Genomic DNA, 21,212 nt, shown 5'->3' with positions numbered 1-21,212 from the left:
TAAACTTGACTACACTTCTTCACACCCTGCCTCCTGTAAGGACTCCATTCCATTCTCCCAGTTTCTCTGTCTGTGATGCATCTGCTCTGATGATGCTACCTTCCACAACAGCGCTTCTGATATGTCTTCCTTTTTCCTCAACCGAGGATTCCCCCGCCCCTCCCCCCACTGTGGTTGACAGGGCCTTCAACCGTGTCCGGCCCATTTCCCACACATCAATCCTCACCCCTTCTCCTCCCTCCCAGAACCGTGACAGGGTTCCCCTTGTCCTCACTTTCCATCCCACCAGCCTCCACATCCAAAGGATCATCCTCCACCATTTCCACCACATCCAGCGTGATGCCACGACCAAACGCATCTTCCTCTCCCCTCCCCGTCAGCATTCCGAAGGCATCATTCCTTCCGCGACACCCTGGTTCACTCCTCCATTACCCCCATCACCTCGTCCCCATCTCACGGCACCTTCCCCTGCAATTGCAGGAGGTGTAATACCTGCACATTTACCTCCTCACTATCCAAGGCCCCAAACACTCCTTTCAGGTGAAGCAGCGATTTACTTGTACTTCTTTCAATTTAGTATACTGTATTCGCTGCTCACAATGTGGTCTCCTCTCCATTGGGGAGACCAAATGCAGACTGGGTGATTGCTTAGCGGAACATCTCCACTCAGTCCGTAAGCATGACCCTGAGCTTCCGGTTGCTTGCCATTTTAACACCCCCCACCCCCCTTGCTCTCATGCTCGCATCTCTGTCCTGGGATTGCTGCAGTGTTCCAGCCAACATCAACGCAAGCTCGAGGAACAGCATCTCATTTACCAATTAGGCATGCACAGCCTGCTAGCCTGAACATCTTGGAGCAGAGAAGGTTAAGGGGAGATTTAATAGAAATGCTCAAAACCATGATGGGTATTTAAAAATAAATAAGAAAAAACTTTTCAGTAACAGCGGGGGCAGTAATTAGAGGACATAGATTTAAGAGCATGAATTTTATTTTTAGTTATTCTTTTTTATTTGTTTATTTTATTTAGTTTGTTTCTACTGTGCCTACCCATGTTTTGTTTTAATGTTTGTGCTTGGAGCCAGGGCTATTCATTTTACAGTCAACTGACACCCTCTCTGTACGAATGCTTTGTCTTTCACCACACCATTAACATACCGTTTGCCTTTGCTCCATGACCTTCTGGTCAGTTATTCTCCATGACCGTGTCCTATTAACACCTTCCCTTTTGCTATCTCTTGCCCCACCCCCGCTTTACTTGCTTAAAACCTATTACATTTCTAATATTTGTCAATTCTGATGAAGGGTCACTGACCTGAAACGTTGACTCTGCTTCTCTCTCCACAGATGCTGCCAGACCTGCTGAGTATTTCCAGCATTTCTTGTTTTTATTTCAGATTTCCAGCATCTGCAGTATTTTGCTTTTATAAACTAAATGGTACTATTGTAAAGTGGGTACAGGAACAGAGACACCTGGGGATGTATGTACACAAATCTTTGAAGATGGCAAGACAAATTGACAAGGCTGCTGAAAAAGCATAAGGGATCCTTGGCTTTTTACATAAAGGCATAGCATACAAAACAAGCAATTTATTCTAAATCTTTATAAATCACTGGTTAGGCCCCAGCTGAAGTATTGTGCTCAATTCTGGGCACGACATATTAGGAAGGATATCAAGCCTTATAGGGCGTGCAGAGATTATTTACTAGAACATTATCAGGGATGAGGAACTGCAGTTATGGGTGGAGACTATAGAAGCGAGGGATATCCTCCTTGGAGCAGAGAACGTTAAGGGGAGATTTAATAGAAATGCTCAAAACCATGATGGGTTTTAAAATAAATAAGAAAAAACTGTTTTCAGTAGCAGCGGGGGCAGTAACTAGAGGACATAGATTTAAGGTGATTGCCAAAAGAACCAGAGGTGGGAAGAATATTTTTTTTTTTTTTAAAACAGCGAGGTGTTATGGCCTGGAATGTATTGCCTGAAAGGGTGGTAGAAGCAGGTGCAACAACTTCCAAAGGAGAATTGGATAAATAGTTGAAGGGGAAAAACTGCAGAGTTAGGAGTGAAGAGCAAGGAAATAGGACTAATTGTATAGCTATTTTGGCACAGGCAATATGGGCCAAATTGCCTCTTTCCGTGCGATATCATTCGATGATTATATGAAATAGCAATCGCATATATTGGCCAAAAAGTGACAGTCCATTTTAAATGTGGACACTAAGTGGTACAAACTGTAGAAGTGTGACAGAATGCATTAAACACACACAAAAAAATCAGACTTTACACAATAGGAAATATATGTAAGATACAAGATTTGCAAAATATAATTTTCACAATAAAATGCAGCAACTAAAGTGATCATTTAAAATTTATATTGTGTCATTAAGTAATAAAATCCATTGGTACATATATAAAGCAACACTACCATCTGGTCTTCACAAAGGGCTGCAATGTCTTGAAGAACTGAGATACTTCAGGAATATATTTTGAATTCCAAACACTAACGTACAGATCTATGGCATCACATCGTAATTGAAATTCGTTACACAGACAGCTAAATTCTACAAATTGGCTTACAGCGGGGCACTGTTGAGCAACTGAAATAAAAAAACATTTGACAGCCTACAGATCCAAGCATAATTCTATTTTTTATACCTTTCAGAAAAAGTAGTCAAAAGACAATTATACTGTTGGAACATCTATGCATTATGTCAGAACTTCATATTTGTTTGATCAATTTATTTTCAAATGGTAAATAATAGCCATCATTCAGAAGACAATCAATACCTTTTTTTATTCATTCATGGGATGTGGGCATCGCTGGTTAGGCCAGCATTTATTGCCCCTCCCCAATTGCACTCAAGAAAGTGGTGGTGAGCTGCCTTCTTGAAATGGTAGGGACATCCACAGTGGTTATTACGGGAGTTCCAGGATTTTGACCCAGTGACAGTGAAGGAAAGGCGATATAGTTCCATGTCAGGATGGTATGTGGCTTGGAGGGGAACCTGCAGGTGGTGGTGTTCCCAACCATTTGCTGCCCTTGTCCTTCCAGGTGGTAGAGGTCACGTGTTTGGAAGGTGCTATCTAAGGAGTCTTGGTGCGTTGCTGCAGTGCATCTTGTCGATGATGCACACTGCTGCAACTGTGTGTCAGTGGTGGAGGGAGTGAATTTTTGTGTCTGGGGTGCCAATCAAGCAGGCTGCTTTGTCCTGGATGTTGTCGAGCTTCTTGAGTGTTGTTGGAGCTGCACCCATCCAGGCAAATGGACAGTATTCCATCACACTCCTGACTTGTGCCTTGTAGATGGTGGACAGGCTTTGGGGAGTCAGGAGGTGAGTTACTTCCACAGGATTCCTAGCCTCTGACCTGCTCTTGTAGCCACAGTATTTATGTGGCCGGTCCAGTTCAGTTTCTGGTCAATGGTAACCCCCAGGATGTTGATAGTGGGGGATTCAGCGATGGTAATGCCATTGAATGTCAAGGGGAGATGGTTAGATTCTCTCTTGTTGGAGATGGTCATTGCCTGGCACTTGTGTGGCGCAAATGTCAGCCCAAGCCTGGATGTTGTCTGGGTCTTGCTGCATTTCTACACTGACTGCTTCAGTATCTGAGGAGTCACGAATGGTGCTGAACATTGTACCATCATCAGTGAACATCCCCACTTCTGACATGATTGAAGGAAGGTCATTGATGAAGCAGCTGAAGAATGTTAGGCCTAGGACACTACCCTGAGGAACTCCTGCAGTGATGTCCTGGAGCTGAGATCATTGACCTCCCTCCACCAAAACCATCTTCCTTTGCACTAGGTATGACTTCAACCAGCAGAGAGTTTTCCCCCGATTCCCATTGACTTCAGTTTTGCTAGGGCTCCTTGATACCATACACGGTCAAATGTTGCCTTGATGTCAAAGGCAGTCACTCTCACCTCACCTCTTGAGTTCAGCTCTTTTGTCCATGTTTGAACCAAGGCTGTAATGAGGTCATAAGTATATGCTGTTTAGTTCACCTTGTCTACACTTTTTTTTGCTGCTTCTGCTTTGTTTCTCGAAGTGTCAAGACCTCTCTGACAACTGTAACATTTACATCTTTGGCCAACAGGCAGCTTCAGGAGGGCTGGTGCTGTAAGTCTTATATCCTTCGAGAAGATCTCTGCTTGAACAAGCTAGCTCAGAGACAGCAACACTCAACTATACCAGTCACGTAAGTGAATCGAGAGAGCAGGATTTGAAATTGTAATGAACAGCTCCAGCAGGACAAGTGAAATCAAGTAAGCAGGATCTACACCTTCTGGATGAAAAACTGGGGATGTGGGGCAAGAAAAAGTCTGATATGCTCGTTGTGCAAATCCACATTCTCAGCAATCACTGATGAAAGAAACCAGCTCACAACTGCTACACGAAAACCTATGAGCGTCTCATTAACTCAAACCAGAATTCCCAACATTGGTGAAATGACTACAACAATGTTTTGCACTGAATCAAGGTGGATGTTTGTTAAGTAAATATATATATTAAAAGCATTTATCTGTATTGGGTGTAAGGTGTTTTCTACTGGACTTAGTGGATGTGGATAAAACAATGTCACTATAGCAACATCTATGGCTGGTTAACAATTTCTTTTGGACCACTGCCACAGAAAGCTGGACCAGGATGGCTTTCGTGAACACAAAGGGATATTTTATTTATGATGAAAATATAAATGATTCATTAACCATTTTTGTAAATAAATGGAATCCAGAATTTGTTTGTCATTCTTGGGACATTCATTAGCAAGGTTAGCATTTATTGCCCACCCTAGTTTGCCTTGGAAAGGTGATGCTGAGCTGCAGTCTGAGGGGAAGGTATGCTCACATTGCTGTCAGGTAGGAAATTTTAGAATTTTGACTCAGCAACATTGAAACAACTGTGGCACCTGGAACTTGTGCGGTGCGAATGTTACTTGGCATGCATCAGTCTAAGCCTGAATGTTGTTCAAGTTTTGCTGCACGTGGACACTGACTGCTTCAGTATCTGAGGAGTTGTGAATGGTACAAAACACTGTGCAATCATCAGCGAACATCCCCACTTCTGACTTTACGATGGAGGGGAGGTCATTGTTGAAGCAGCTGTACATGATTGGGCTGAGGACACTCCCCTGAGGAACTCCTGTAGTGCTGTCCTGAGGCTGAGATGATTGGCATCCAATAACCACAACCATCTTCCATTGTGTTAGATATGACTTCAACCATCAAGGAGTTTCCCCCCAGATTCCAATTAACTTCAATTTTACTAGGGCTCCTTAATGCCTTGGAACAGGGTTTTGTTTTAAACACACTGTTTTGAGCTCCCCCTTGGTGAATCCTTGTTCATCGCTTTCCAATTTTAAGGCAAAGAAGCGATCACAAACAGGCTCTTAGGTTTAAAGAAGAAAAGTGAAATTTACTAAAACAAACTCTAATTTGGTTAACACCTATGGATACAGGCCACGCCCACACTAGCATGCATACGTGATACACATATGCAAATAGAAACAGCAAGGAGCAGAAGAAAAATAAAGTGAAAAGGTTTGAGGCAATCTCTGAAGAGGGGTTTTTGTTACTGTGCTTAGAGTTCGCTGTAGTCCTTGCTGGTAGGTAGATCTTGCTTTTCGTTGGGGCCCAGTATTCTTCTTAAACCTTGTTCACTGTAGGAGACTTTTCTCTCTTGGGGTTCATATGTCTTCAATGGATTCCGAAGTTGGTGAGAGAGATGAGAGCAGACAGGAGAGGCTACAGCAAGCCAGCCACGAGAGGTCTTTTCCAGTCCAGGAGGAATAGCTTTCTCAGTTCAAATTCTCTGTGGCAAGTTTAAAAAAAAACCTCCAACAACCAGCTAGTCATATGACTAAACTGGTCTGACCATGTCTGTTTGTGTATTCGGCCATTTTAGCAGTCAACCTGGAATGCGAGCTCCTCCACCCTCAATGTCTGGTACTCAAAGGTCCATCCTGGATTGAATGTGTCAGGTCTTGGCCTTTTGTCCCTTTTAAGCACTGTCTGTAAATATGCAAATGTCTTTCCAGTCAAGGGTCTGTTTTTTTTTTAAAAAAGCAAGTTCTTTCTTTACTCAAGTAACAGTTTAAAAATCAATGTTCATGTGGCGAAATTAATATGCCTCATTCTTGGCAGGTGGGGGCCTGCATGACAGGGCCCATAGCCTTTGCCGCATCCAGTGCTTTCAGCTGTTTCTTCGTATCCCTTGGAGTGAATGGAACTGGTTGAAGACTGACATCTGTGATGCTGGAGACGTCAGCAGAAAACAAAGATGGATAATTCATTTGGCATTCCTGGCTGAAGCTGCTTCAGCCTCGTCTTTTGCTGGGCTGATGACGTGCTGGGCTCCCTCATCATGGAGGATGGGGATGTTTGTGGAGCCTCTATTTAGTTGTTTAATTGTCCACCACCATTCACGACTGGATGTGGCAAGACTGCAGAGCTTTGATCGGATCCATTGGTTGTGGGATCGCTTAGCTCTGTCTGCCACATGCTGCTTCCGCTCTTTAGCATGTATGTAGTCCTGTGTTGTAGCTGTATCACGTTGGCCCCTCATTGTTAGGTATGTCTGGTGCTGCTCCTGGCATGTTCTCCTGCACTCCTCATTGAAACAGGGTTGATCCCCTGGTTGGATGGTAATGGTATAGTGAGGGATATGCTGGACCATGAGGTTATAGATTATGGTTGAATACAATGCTGCTGCTGATGACCTAGAGCGACTCATGGGGGGAATTTTATGCTCTCACCTGCGGCAGGTTAGGAGGCAGCGAGAGCATAAAATCGGGTGGGATGGTGGGGTCACCTTTGGCAGGGTGATGGAGGAGTCTGGGACATTGGCTCTAAGGTATGATTTGGTAAACGTGTCAGGTTATTGCTTCACAAGTCTGTGGGACAGCTCTCCCAATTTTGGCACAAGTCCCCATATGTTAACAAGGAGTACTTTTCTGGGTCAACTGGGCAGGTTGTGCCATTGTCGTTTTTTAATTCTTACTCATCTTTTCGACAGCATTTAATACAACTGAGTGGCTTGTTAGACCATTTCAGAGGGCAGTTAAGAGTTAACCACACTGGGTCTGGAGTCACATGTAGGCCAGACAAGGCAAGGACGGCAGATTTCTTTCCCTAAAGGACATTAGTAAACCAGATGGGTTTTTACAATAATCCATTAGAGACTTTTAATTCCAGATTTATTAATTAATTGAATTTAAATTCTACCAGCTGTCGTGGTGAGATTTGAACTCGTGCCCCCAGAGCGTTAGTCCTGGACTATGGATTAACAGTCCAGTAACATTACCAATATGCCAGCATATCCTTAAGTAGCTTGGTGTAATGTTTTATAATGCTCCTGTAAAGTGCATTTGGGTGTTTTATTACATAAAAGGCACTATTATAAATATTTGTTGTTGGTAAAGGTCACAGCTTTGGGAGACGTTGAAGATTTGTGCACAATCTTCTGCAACTAAATACTGCTACTGAACATTAACAACTGATTAAAGAAACATTTGATATTAAGTACAGCATGATCAAAGTAAAACAGAAAACTTCTCTACCTCCAATCATTGTGTAATAGCATCAAGCTACACAAAAACCCACAGCCATCTGTCTTTTCTTCCAATGTTATCTATCACCTCCCAACTTGAAAGAGTGACTTGTGCTGAAAAAATTCAATACCTAAATTGCTCTATGTAAACACTTCCAGAGTACATATAATCACTCCCTCACCTCTGTGCCAAACTACCCCTCCTTAGCTTTACCAACTAGCATTTATAAAGTGCCTTTAACATAGTAAAGCAATACAAGACACTTCACAGGAGCGTTACCAAACAAAATTTGACACCTAGCCACAAGGCAACAGGCACCCAAAAGCTTGGTCAAAGAGGCTTGCTTGAAGAAGTGGCTTAAAAGAGAGATTGAGTGCGGAGATAGTTTGGGAAGGAACTTAAGACTTCAGCATTTGAAGGCACAGCTGCCAATGGTGGAGTGATTAAAATCAGGGATCCACTTTTTAAAGTTGAGGTGTTGACGGACTGGAAGTCAATGTAGTCAGCAAGCACAGAGATAATGGGTGAATGGGACTTGCTGCGAGTTAGAACATGGCAGCACAGTTTTGGATGAGATCAAGTTTATGGACGGTGCAAGGTGGGAGGCCAGCCAGGAGAGCACAGGGATGGTCCAGAATTAACAACGGCATGGCTAAGGATTTCAGCAGCCTATAAACTGAGACTGGCAGGAGGAAAGGGGAGATGCAGGCAATGCTACAAATTCTTGGTGGTGGGAACTGCTTTGACCCAGAGAAATATTTGCTCCAGGGTGGCAGTAATTAGATTCTGCACCTAATTTTTCATTCTGCCTTTGTATAGTAATTAGCAGGAGTTGGTTCCCCACCCCCCCCCCCCCCCCCAACCCCTCCAGTTAACAGCAAACATTGGTTATGCAACTTATACAACCATCAGGAATTAGTGGCATTCCCATTGCCTAAATGCAGAGCAGTGCAAAGAAAATAGTAAATATTTAAAACAAAATACTGGTAATCTAGATTACCATGAGCTGGGGCCAATTTTCAAAAGGTATTGGTTTCTTCCTAATTTATCTCCAAACTTTGCATGTCAATTGGATTGTGTTTGCAACCCGCATGGGGGAGGGGGGGGGGGGAAAGAAACCCTGGACTTTTCCCTATGTACTTAAATCAGAATATCTGATAGCAAATTAAGAATTTTAGTCAAAATGTTTGCTAAACCCAATATCCATCTCTGTATAGACAAATTGTATACCTTAAGTATTGCCACAACTACATTTTTGCTATGTTTTTGATATAAACGATGTAGCCTAATGCCAAAAAAGTGCTCTCATATATGCATGTGGAAATACCCAGAACTTGCACTCCAGTTGACCCATGATGGCATTAACTATCTAGCTTCTTGCTATTTTATCCAGCTATTTTGACATTTGAATCAGAATTTACTTCTGTAGAGTGAATACACAAAGCCAACAAGAACTGCAGCCATGAAGCAATCTTCCCAGGAAATGTTGCAAATGTACAATGGAAAATTCAGCAAGTGTAATGAGTTAGTATACCTCACAACACAATACAGCACCCAAAATGTTTAACTTCCAGAAATCCAATATCCAAGGATGCCTCATGAGGTGGTGAGGAGAGCACTGATGTGATACTGAAATTATATACATGACTTTCTGGGCATTCACGCCTACCTACCTCAAAATTGGTGCTCATTTTGTTCTGCTATCCCTATCTGACCATTATGGAACAAAATTTATGGTGATTAACAAGTTGAAAGTTTTGACCACCCTGTCCTGTTTACTTATGTCCTGCTGTGTTAGTAATCAAAAATGTTTTTTCAATATTGAAAGCAAAAAGCCAAGCAAATACTATTCCAATTATTACATTTAAGCTGTAAAGGAGGATTTTAAAAAGTGAAAGAATGCATATACTTTCCAGTTACACCATTTTCAAAAGCCACCTAGATTCAAAGAGAATATTTCAGAAGATTGGGCAGAATGTGGTACAAGTTAGGACTCAAAAATACATCGCACAGACATTACAATGCTCATCATTTTCAAAAGTGTAAAGTCACTAAACTCAGATTTTGATTTGCTCAACTCAGGTGAGTGATTAGCATATAAACTTCCCTGCACACCAGTTTTCAAGAGGAATGATAAATCTGAATAAAAATTTAAAATGATTTTAAAAATTGAACTTACAGGTTTACAGACACAAATGATGGCTCTCTGAAAGGCGTAAAAAGATATATGGATACCATAACTGTTCCAAGCGAAACAATTTTGCGAAAGAACTGGGTGCCTACTGAAAAGAAGCAATTTATTAAGATCAACTGACTAACAGTAGATCAATTGAAGTAGCAAGAATCTAATTAGTACCCTTACCTTTGTTCAAACTGAATTAAGTGGTAAAACCTATTAAGTAAAGTGATCACAATGTGTGTAGGCTCAGTGGGCACATATGTATTTTAATACGATCATAGTTTGTAACTAAGCCAAGACTCTATCCTTCATAAAAATGTTTTCAAGTATTAAACTTCTTCTACCATACCATCAAAATCCCTGTTCAGCACAAGAAATGCTGGAAAGTAAATAAACTTTGTTAAAAAGGCCTCACGGGTTAAAAACAGCTTTGTAAAGTATCTGAAACCTCAACTGTTTTTATTTATTGAGCAACAACTTCAGTAAATTGGTGGCAAACTCCAGGTAAACCTACATATAAAAGAGAAGTGAACGTAACCAGTGGTAGCATAGTTTTATTTTTTTATATACTTTAGGAAACAATATACAAAGCTGAGCTCCACCATCATTTTCCAATGATGGTTGTGTGCTCAAATTACACAGATCTAGCGTATTGTGATGGCAAAAGAACAGCAGTCAGCACCTTACTTGCACAGTTAGCTACAACACAAACATCCTTCAAATTAAATGTGTCATTATAGCAATACAGGTAAACCAAGACTTTACACAAGCCAAATACAGGCAAGGAATCCAAAATCCTTGTTGAAATTCTTGTTTTAGTCACTGAATCACTTACGAAAAGAAAAAATATTCTTGTCATTCATATTTGCACAAAATTATCTCTTCTTGAAAGCTAGAGTTCTACACAAATAAAAACAAGCATCCAACAAGGATTACTCCCAATCAGGCTTGACAGAGCAGTTCAGCTTCCTATATGCAGCAGCTGAATAAAAAGAAGGGTACCCAGTGCTTTAAACAACAAAAGTTTATTATATTTACATACATCTTTTCATGACTGACCAGCTTTCTTCCATTGTCAACAATGTTAGCAAATAACATTGGGCTTCTGTCACTATTCTTAAAGTGGCTTCTGCCGCTTAATAAATACACACATGCCCTGTATTAATCTTTCTCCACTCCGCTTTTTTTTGTTTCAAAACAGGGCACAAATGCAAATACACAGCAATTAGGTAGGCATACAAGAAATCAATTTGTACTTTACCTACTGCAACAATCTGTATTTTTTTCCATACAACAGCACATCACTTATGAACTGCTGTACAGAGGAATGAAAAGTTGGTGAACCCAAGTGCCTTGACCACAATGCCTCAAGAAAAAAAAATTGTAATTGTCTTGCAATGAAGAAAGCTGTCTGCAGAGCTGCTCCTGACTGGGTCTGTGGAATCTGAAGGTGCTCCATGCTAATTTGCGTACTGACCAAACTGTTCCAGTTGTTGCAGCCCGTGATGCAAACTGGCTGATGCCAGGATTCTAGGAAATGCATATCACTGAATGATGAAAATTACCAAAGCTAGTTTGCAGACAAGTTAACATGTAAAAGGCTAGGTATTTAGCCACCTCAGCATTGATTAGTTCAGATGTCAAAGCTCTGATACACATGGCTTCCCATGGCTTCACTCTACAAAACATATTTACAACGTGAAGAATACATCTACAAGAAATCTACATTTCAAGGGTTTACAAATCAACCACTTATCTCCCCTGAATCAGAACCCTCCTTATCCCCCTCCCAATCCACCCCTTTGCCCAGCCCCACGGTCCAAAGCCTTCTCAAACGCAGCTCAAATTTTAGTTTAAGACTGGGCAAACGTTTACAGTCCCTGGCTTTAAACCATGTGCAATTTCTTCACAAGTCCTCACACCATAAAGGAATTTTGATTCTTCAGTTTTTCAAGTTCTTTAATTTGTTGTCTCAAAAATAGTATCCTGTAAAAAAAGGGAGGGAGAAAATTGAGAGTTACCACATTGACTTGTTAATAGCACTGAAGAAGTTTTTAAAAAAGAGACAAATCGAAAGATACAAATAGGCTTTTGAATATTGTTTTCTTGTTTGCTCTCAAAAAAGATAATTCACGTTCGGGTCTCATTTGAATGCGTGAAATTATCAAATTTAGAATATTTGGTACAAGTTACTTAATTATTTATGCTTAGGCACTCGACAGCCTGTGGACTCAATACTGAGTTCAATAATTTCAGACCATGAGCCCCATTTTTAAAAATTTATAATTTTATTTATTTTTAAACTATGTGCCAGTCTTAAACTTATTTTTCATGTTTTTGCTTTCCTACAAACCTGTTCCTTATTCTGTCATTAGCACTCTGGACTCGTGCTTTGTCATTTGCTACAGTTGTTTAGCATTCCATTTGCATTCTGTTCCACGACATCTGTCATTTAACCTCTTCCCCCCTCCGTCCTATCACAGTCCTTCCTTCTTGTTCTACTTCCCCCACCTCCCCCGTCTCACTTGTCAAAGACTATTACATTTCTAACTTTTGCCAGTTCCGATGAAGGGTCGCAGACCTGAAATGGTAACTGTTTCTCTCTCCACAGATGCTACCAGACCGGCTGAGTCTTCACAGCACTTCCTGTTCTCATTCCAGAGTTCCAGCATCCGCAGTATTTTGCTCTTAATTTATTCAGTTTTATAAATGCACACATCTCACTACTACAGATAGCAAAGTTAGATTTGTAACTACCAATTCACTATTGGCCATTATTTACTGCTGCTTTAAAGTAATATATTCTTTCAATTGAGCTTCTATTTTTGAACAATAAGGGCACGGTTAAATTTTCTTCTAAAATTCACATGTACAGAAACAAATGTCAAAACTTCTCCGGTCTCATTTCGGTTTTGCTAGGTTGAGAAGAGAAGCCTGATGGAAGGCAAGCCCAGTAAAAAAGGCTAGATTGTACAGCAGGCAGGTAGGACCACGCATCCCCCTCTCCTGTTGAAGCTGATCTGCAATATACACAGGTTACGTTTCACCAATACAAGCCAGTGCCTTAAAATACTTAGATTTGCATTCAAATTGCAACTTTAAGAACAATTATTTCAACCTGCAATCTATCATCCCATTTTGTTCTGATTGCATTGATCCAAAGTACACATGGGACAGAACCAAAATGTTGACAGCAACACAAAAAGCTGGCAACATTCACAGGGGTTTAAATCTGTGGAATAATGGAGCTCACCAAACTAGTCATGCAGAGTTACTTACCTTTGCTCACGCAAAGTTGCTTGGATTTCGCATACTCGAACCAAAGACCTTAAATTTTTAAGCTCAGTACAAATTTCAGATATGTGAATGCTTCCCATGTTGTGTGCTTCTTCTCTCAGTCGTGATGCCTAAACATTAAGTTAAAAAACAATTAAATAGGTATCAAAGATCTGCAGTATTAGGAAAAAGGAGAACTATTCCAACTTTCAAAACCACTCTAACAAATGCTCAACTTAAAATTTTAGTTGCATTAAGTTAGCCCATCATCCAAATATTTCACAATACTGAGTATTTGCGTACTAAGTAGCAAATAGCCCATGGAAATCCCTATCAACACAGAGACACCCACGCACCCACCCCCAGGGATACCAGGGATGAGGGACTTAAATTATGTGGAGAAACTGAGAAACCGAGATTGTTCTCGTTACAGCAAAGAAGCTTATGGGCAGATTTATCAGAGGTGCTCAAAATTACGATGGGTTTTGATTAATTAGATAGGGAGAAACCATTTTCACTGGCAGAAAGGTGGATAAACAGAGAGAAAGATTTAAAGCAATTGGCAAAAGAATTAAGGAAGGATGAGGAAACTTTTTTCCAAATGACCACTTAGAATGTACTGTCTGAAAGGGTGCTGGAAGCAGAATCAATAGTGACCTTCAAAAGTGAATTGGATAAATACTTGAAAAAAGGAAAAATTTGCAGAGCTACGAGGAAAGAGCAAGGGATAATTGGATAGCTCTTTCAAAGAGCCAGCACAGAAACAATGGGCTGAATGGCATGCTTCTGTGGTATATGATTCTACGCAGGTTAAGACTTATCCCTAATCCTGTTTTATTAAAATAAATTCATTTATCTGTACTTAGAATGTCTTTCATTGCAATTCAGCAGTTTGCTGTCTTAATGTTAAAAATAAAGAGCTGTATAAGTTGGAACACTGTTCCCTGTTTCACTGGGTTGCTTGGCAATAATTATGCAAGGTATGATAAAGGATGCTTTTTGCAATAGAAAAGGGTGGACCAAAGGGTGAAACCCCAAACTTTAAGTTGTGAGCTGGGAGGATTTCCTTACCATGCTCTTGCAACACACAGAAGCAATTCTCAGACAGCCTGATGATCAGATCTGTTGAAAAAGTCTTTTTCCCTTTCGCTCAGTTACTGGGCAAGTTGCATTCTTATCAATACCTGAGCTGGCATACATTAGGGAAGGGAACATATACATGCTTGTTTTTAATTGAAATGAATTGATGACAACATGACTTCACACAAATGTTATAACAGCCAATAACAGGGAAGACGACACCAGAATACAGGAGAACAAATAGAATTGCAGAATAGCCAAATAAACACCTTATAAGACCACAGGATGGCCCAAAGTACTTTAAAGCCAATAAAAAAACTTCTGAAGTGTAGTCACTATTGTAATGAAGGAAATGGGGCAGCCAATTTGGACAGAGCAAACTCCCACAAACAGCAGTGTAATAATGACCAAATAATCTGTTTTTGTGATGTTGATTAAGAACACCGGAGAGAACTGCCCTGCTCTTCTTCGAAATAGTACCACAGGATCTTTTACGTCCACCTGAGGGAGCGACCGGGGCCTCGGTTTTAATGCTTCATCAGAAAGACAACACTTCAGTCAGCGCAGCACTCAAGCAATGCTGCACTGGAATATCAGCCTTGAATAAAAGCAAAATACTGCGGATGCTGGAAATCTGAAATAAAAACAAAAAATGCTGGAAATACTCAGCAGGTCTGGCAGCATCTCTCTCCACAGATGCTGCCAGACCTGCTGAGTATTTCCGGCATTTCTTGTTTTTATTTAATACCAGCCATGACTCTCGTGTTCAAACCCTGAAGAGGGACTGGAACCCTCAACTTTCTGATTCAGAGGTGACAGTGCTACCAACTGAGCCACAGCTTCACAATACATTGATGTGAGAGGTGGTTCAGTTTCGCAGCAGAATAAGAAAGGTAAGAAACTAAATGCAGTAAAGAAGCAGAGAGATCTGGAAATGCAGGTGGATAAGGCTGAAGCATTTTCAACAATCTTCAACCAGAAGTGCTGAGTGGATGATCCATCTCGGCCTCCTCCTGAGGTCCCCAGCATCACAGATGCCAGTCTTCAGCCAATTCGATTCACTCCATGCATGAAACGACTGAAGGCACTGGATACTGCAAAGGCTATGGGCCCTGATAACATTCCAGCAATAGTACTGAAGACCGATGCTCCAGATCTTGATGTGCCCCTAGCCAAGCTGTTCCAGTACAGCTACAACACTGGCATCTACCCATAATGTGGAAAATTGCCTAGGTATGTCCTGTGCACAAATAGCAGGACAAGTCTATTCCGGCCAATTACCGCCCCACGGCACAGTGGCGCAGTGGTTAGCACCGCAGCCTCACAGCTCCAGGGACCCGTGTTCAATTCTGGGTACTGCCTGTGTGGAGTTTGCAAGTTCTCCCTGTGACCGCGTGGGTTTTCGCCAGGTGCTCCAGTTTCCTCCCACCGCCAAAGACTTGCAGGTGATTGGTAAATTGGCCATTGTAAATTGCCCCTAGTGTAGGTAGGTGGTAGGGAATATGGGATTACTGTAGGGTTAGTATAAATGGGTGGTTCTTCGTCGGCACAGACTTGGTGGGCCGAAGGGCCTGTTTCAGTGCTGTATCTCTAAATAAATAAATGAGTCTACTCTCAATCATCAGTAAAGTGATGTAAGGTGTCGTCGACAGTGCAATCAAGCGGCACTTGCTTAGCAATAACCGGCTCAGTGACGCTCAGTTTGGGTTCCGCCAGGGCCACTCAGCTCCAGAACTCATTACAGCTTTGGTTCAAACGTGGACAAAAGAGCTGAACTCAAGAGGTGAGGTGAAAGTGACAGCCCTTGACATCAAGGCAGCATCAAGGAGCCCGAGCAAAGTTGGAGTCAATAAGAATCAGGAGGAAAATTCTCTGCTGGTTGGAGTCATACCAAGCGCAAAGGAAGATGGTCGTGGTTGTTGGAGGTCAATCATCTCAGCTCTGGACATCACTGCAGGAGTATCTCAGGATAGTGTCCTAGGTCCAACCATCTTCAGCTGCTTCATTAATGACCTTCTTTCGATCAAAGTCAGAAGCGGGGAGGTTCACTGATGATTGCACAATGTTCAGCACCATTCGCGACTCCTCAGATACTGAAGCAGTCAGTGTAGAAATGCAGCAAGACCTAGACAATATCCAGGCTTGGGCTGCTAAGTGGCAAGTAACATTCGTGCCACCCAAGTGCCAGGCAATGACCATCACCCCTTGACATTCAATGGCATGACCATTGCTGAATCCCCCACTATCAACATCCAGGGGATTACCATTGAGCAGAAACTGAAGTGGAGTAGCCATATAAATACTTTGGTTACAAAAGCAGGTCAGAGGCTAGGAATCCTGAGGCGAGTAACTCACCTCCCGACTCCCCAAAGCCTGTCCACCATCTACAAGACACAAGTCAGGAGTGTGATGGAATACTCTCCATTTGCCTGAATGGGTGCAGCTCCAACAACACTCAAGAAGCTCAATGCCATCCAGGACAAAGCAGCCTGCTTGATTGGCACCCCATCCACAAACATTCACTCCCTCAACCACCGACACACAGTGGCACAGTGTGCACAAAATAATGGGACTAAAGGCAGACAAGTCGCCAGGACCTGATGCCCTGCATCCAAGGGTTTTAAAGGAAGTAACTGCAGAGATAATGCAGGCATTGGTCGAAATATTCCAGAACTCATTGGATTCCGGGAGGGTCCCAGCAGATTTGAAAACCGCTAATCTGACGTCCCTGTTCAAGAAGGGAGGGAAACAAAAAGCAGGAAACGAAAGACCAGTCAGCCTAACATCAGTCGTTCAGAAAATGCTAGAGTGCATTATTCAGGAAGACACAGCAGGACATTTAGAAAAGCTTAACGCAATCAGAGTCAACATGGCTTTGTGAAAGGGAAATCATGTTTGACAAATTTGCTAGAGTTCTTTGAAGATATAACAAGCAGAGTTGATAAAGTGGAACCAGTAGATGAAGTGTATTTTGATTTCCAGAAGGCATTCGATATGGTGCCACATAAAAGATTATTGCACAAGATAGGAGCTCACGGTATTGGGGGTAATGTATTAGCATGGATTGAGGATTGGTTAACTCACAGAAGACAGAGAGTCCGGATTAATGGGTCTTTTTCAGGGTGGAAGGACGTAACTAGTGGAGTGCCACAAGGATCAGTCCTAGGGCCTCAATTATTTACTACTTATATTAATGACTTGGAGGAGGGGGCAGTGTGTAATATATCCAAATGTGCTGATACAAAAATAGGTGGGAGGATATGTTGTGATGAGTACATAAGGAATCTGCAAGGGGATATAGATAGGTTGAGAGAGTGGGCAAAAACTTGGCAGATGGAGTTTAATGTAGGAAAGTGTGAGGTCATGCACTTTGGTAGGAAGAATCAAAAGGCAGACTATTATTTAAGTGGAGAGACACTCCAAAAAAGTGTAGCAGAGGGATCTGGGTGTTCTTGTGCATGAAACACAAAAAGTTAGCATGCAGATGCAGCACGTAATTAAGAAGGCAAATGGAATTTTGGCCTTTATTGCTAGGGAGTTGGACTTTAAAAATAGGGAAATCTTGTTACAACTGTACAAGGCATTGGTATGGCCGCACCTGGAGTACTGTGTACAGTTTTGGTCCCCGTATTTAAGAAAGGATATACTGGCATTGGAGGCAGTTCACAAGAGACTGACAAGGCTGATTCCTGGGATGAAGGGGTTAACTTATCAAGAACGGCTAAACAGGTTAGGCCTTTATTCATTAGAGTTCAGAAGAATGAGGGGTGATCTTATTGAAACGTACAAGATTCTGAGGGGGCTTGACAGGGTAGATGTTGAGAAAATGTTTCTACTAGTGGGGAATCTCAAACTAGGGGACATAGTTACAGAATAAGGGGACACTCATTTAAAACTGAGATACGAAGTAATTTCTTCTCTGAGAGTAGTGAATGTCTGAAAAGATAGATTTTTGAAATATCGGGGAGTTGAGGGCTATGAGGAGCTGGCTCGAAAGAGGAGTTGAGATCTGGGACAGATCTGCCAGGATGTTATTTAATGGCGGGGCGGGCTTGAGGGGCCGAATGGCCTACTCCCCCTATTTCTTATGTTCTTATGTTTTACCATCTACAAGATGCACTGCAGCAACACACCAAGGCTCCTCAGACAGCACCTTCCAAACCCGCAACCTCTACCACCTAGAAGGACAAGGGCAGCAGATGCATAAGAACACCACCATCTGCAAGTTCCCCTCCAAGCCACACAACATCCTGACTTAGAACTTTATCACCGTTCCTTCACTGTCACTGGGTCAAAATCCTGAAACTCCATTCCCAACAGCACTGTGGGTATACCTACTCCACATGGACTGCAGCAGTTCAAGAAACCAGCTCACCACCACCTTCTCAAGGGAAATTCGGGATGGGCAATAAATGCCGGCCGAGCCAGCAATGCTCGCACCCATGAATGAAGAAAAAAAACAAATCCCTCAAAGTAGCATCACAAGTTGATAAGATCACAAAGAATGCAATGTGCTAGGGGAAAAAAGACTTGTATTTGCATTTATGATTAATTTCCAGAGGAATGGAATGCAAAAGCAGAGGTCATGTTAAATTTATATAAAACCTTAGTTAGAAAACACTTCAAAGTTCTGTGTACAGTTATGGTCTCCATACTACAAAATGGGATATTAAAACATTGAAACAAGTGCAGATAAAATTTACATGGATGTTACAGTATCAGAATTGAAAGGATTCCACTATCAGGCAAACTTAAGCAGACTGGGACCCTCACCTGAAAAACTAAAGACCTTACAAATCTTGAAAATTATGAAGGGACTCAACAGGGAAAATGTGGAGAAACGTTTACCACTGTGGGTGTGTGCTGAGAATGTGGACTCACATGGAGTGGTTGAAGCAGATAAAACTGATATTTTGGAGGAGCCTTGGGACATTCATGAGAGAAAGGGAAGAGAGATATACATGGCTGGATGGGAAGAGCTAACTCAATGCAGGAGGCATATGTGGAGTTTCATCACCAACAGTCCAGTTGGGTTGGATGACCCATTACTGTGCTGTAGGGTTTTGTGTCATTTTGACAATTTCAGTAGAGATCACAGCTGCATTCCACACATAAACCAGAGGAGAGTTAATCCAAAATATGAGTATTTATAGTTAATGAAAGATTAAAGTTCAGTAATAAAAACATCACAAGCACAATCAAAGCAGTTAGGAACAATCTTGGTTGCATAATTACAATTGGATTCAGAAATTTGTAGTCCTTCCCTTAGTAAGTAAATGAGTTAAGTTCCACGTGCATATTGCAAGTTGTTCCCGACAGTAGCCCTGTCAGTTACAAAAATGGAGATAAGAAACCAAATGTCTTTCCCTCACTTCTAGGATCTTCTTGATCACCTCCATACAGTGCAGCCTTGAAGTCCAACCTGGCCCTTAGTTCAGCTTCAAACCCCACTTTCTCACCCTAAAAATACCTTCCTGATGTCTGCAACATTGCTTGCCTCTACCTGTCGCTCATTCTCCTCACTGCTCATGAAATATGTGTACATGCATGTTAGCTCCGGACTCCATTACGACAATGCCTTACTGATCAATTTCCCCACCTCCCTCCTCTACATTAGACTTGTCTCTGCCTCAATTGAAAATTCTTCCTAAATTCCTCAGTTGCTATCTTCTGTTTTTCCTTCAAAGGCCAACTCAAAACTTCTTGTTTTGATACTGCCTTCAGTCACCAGTGGAGTTCACATTGGTCAGTATCCAGTTATTTTCAATTCTACCAAGCGCTTTGGGACATTTTATTACACTAAAATGCACGGCTCAGCTGCTCACTAGATAAATTTACTGACCCAACAGCAAAGGCTTATATTAATTTTACTGTTCCAAAAGTTAAGAATGCTGCATATGCTGGAATGGAAGGTTAACAAATCAAAATACTCCATAGCTGGCAAATGTAAAATTAGCTTCTTAGCCGTACAAAATTCTGAGATATAATCGATATGATAAAACTGAACTCTGATTTAGTTGAAAATTCTACCTTTAACTTGCATTTCATTAGATTAGATTAGATTAGATTAGATTAGAGATACAGCACTGAAACAGGCCCTTCGGCCCACCGAGTCTGTGCCGAACATCAACCACCCATTTTATACTAATCCTACACTAATCCCATATTCCCAACAAACATCCCCACCTATCCCTATATTTCCCTACCACCTACCTATACTAGTGACAATTTATAATGGCCAATTTACCTATCAACCTGCAAGTCTTTTGGCTTGTGGGAGGAAACCGGAGCACCCGGAGAAAACCCACGCAGACACAGGGAGAACTTGCAAACTCCACACAGGCAGTACCCGGAATCGAACCCGGGTCCCTGGAGCTGTGAGGCGGGGGTGCTAACCACTGCGCCACTGTGCCGCCCCTGCAGATGGTCTATTTAATTGCATAAAGACATAATTTAAATAATATTGCTGCATGAACAGATGTACGTGTACAAACACAAGATTTATACCTCCATAAATTTACATCTCTGCCAAGTCCTTCTCCAGTACAACTTTCCTAACTTCTTCTTCTACTCGCCATCATTTTGCTTAACATTTGTTCAGCATATAATCACATGGATCCATAAAATCTTACTCACAAAGAAAAACTGTCCACCTAAACATCAGCTCCATTTGTAAGCCAAGGCATTCTTGAAAGCATGACATAACTTTCAAGTAATGCCAGTTACAAAAAAGAAACCTTCGACCATGACAACCAACACCAGTATCCAACTATTTTCTGACCCCAAACCACCAAATTCCATTCCTTTCCCACATTTTGTGGTACATGAATCCCTATCCCCAAATAATCTCCTTTCCCAACAAAGTTTGGTCAGTACATCTAATGCATATTTATTCTTTGTATTCAAACATTATCCCCTTTCATAGTATCCGCCTAAAACTGCTAAGATGCTGTGGGCCAGGAGGAGAACTGTATATAACAAGAATATGGAACCACATGGCCCAGCATTTGATCACCATCAAGCCAATAAATCTACCCTGACTCAATGCAGAGCACAGGGCAATGGTGTCCAACATACAGTCCGCTGCCCAGAGTCCGGTCTGCCAAAGTTTTCCATCTGGCCA

General features: G+C 41.8%; 1 protein-coding gene across 3 annotated transcripts in view; it reads right to left on the bottom strand.

Annotated features, from left to right (window-relative positions):
• Nucleotides 1-11,559: 11,559 nt before the first annotated feature.
• waca (WW domain containing adaptor with coiled-coil a) overlaps nucleotides 11,560-21,212 on the bottom strand; it is a 220,944-nt gene continuing 211,291 nt past the window's right edge. For all 3 annotated transcript variants that reach the window (XM_068014158.1, XM_068014169.1, XM_068014171.1), the window contains 2 exons: nucleotides 13,013-13,140; nucleotides 11,560-11,719 (listed from right to left, as the gene is read on the bottom strand). In XM_068014158.1, the coding sequence (XP_067870259.1) occupies nucleotides 11,650-11,719; nucleotides 13,013-13,140 (198 nt within the window). In that variant the 3' untranslated portion in view covers nucleotides 11,560-11,649. The remainder of the gene's footprint in view (nucleotides 11,720-13,012; nucleotides 13,141-21,212) is intronic.

The sequence above is a fragment of the Heterodontus francisci genome, chromosome 2, assembly GCF_036365525.1.
Source record: "Heterodontus francisci isolate sHetFra1 chromosome 2, sHetFra1.hap1, whole genome shotgun sequence".
NCBI lineage: Eukaryota > Metazoa > Chordata > Chondrichthyes > Heterodontiformes > Heterodontidae > Heterodontus > Heterodontus francisci.
Note: the sequence above shows the minus strand (reverse complement) of the source record. Positions and strands in the feature narration are given on the sequence as shown.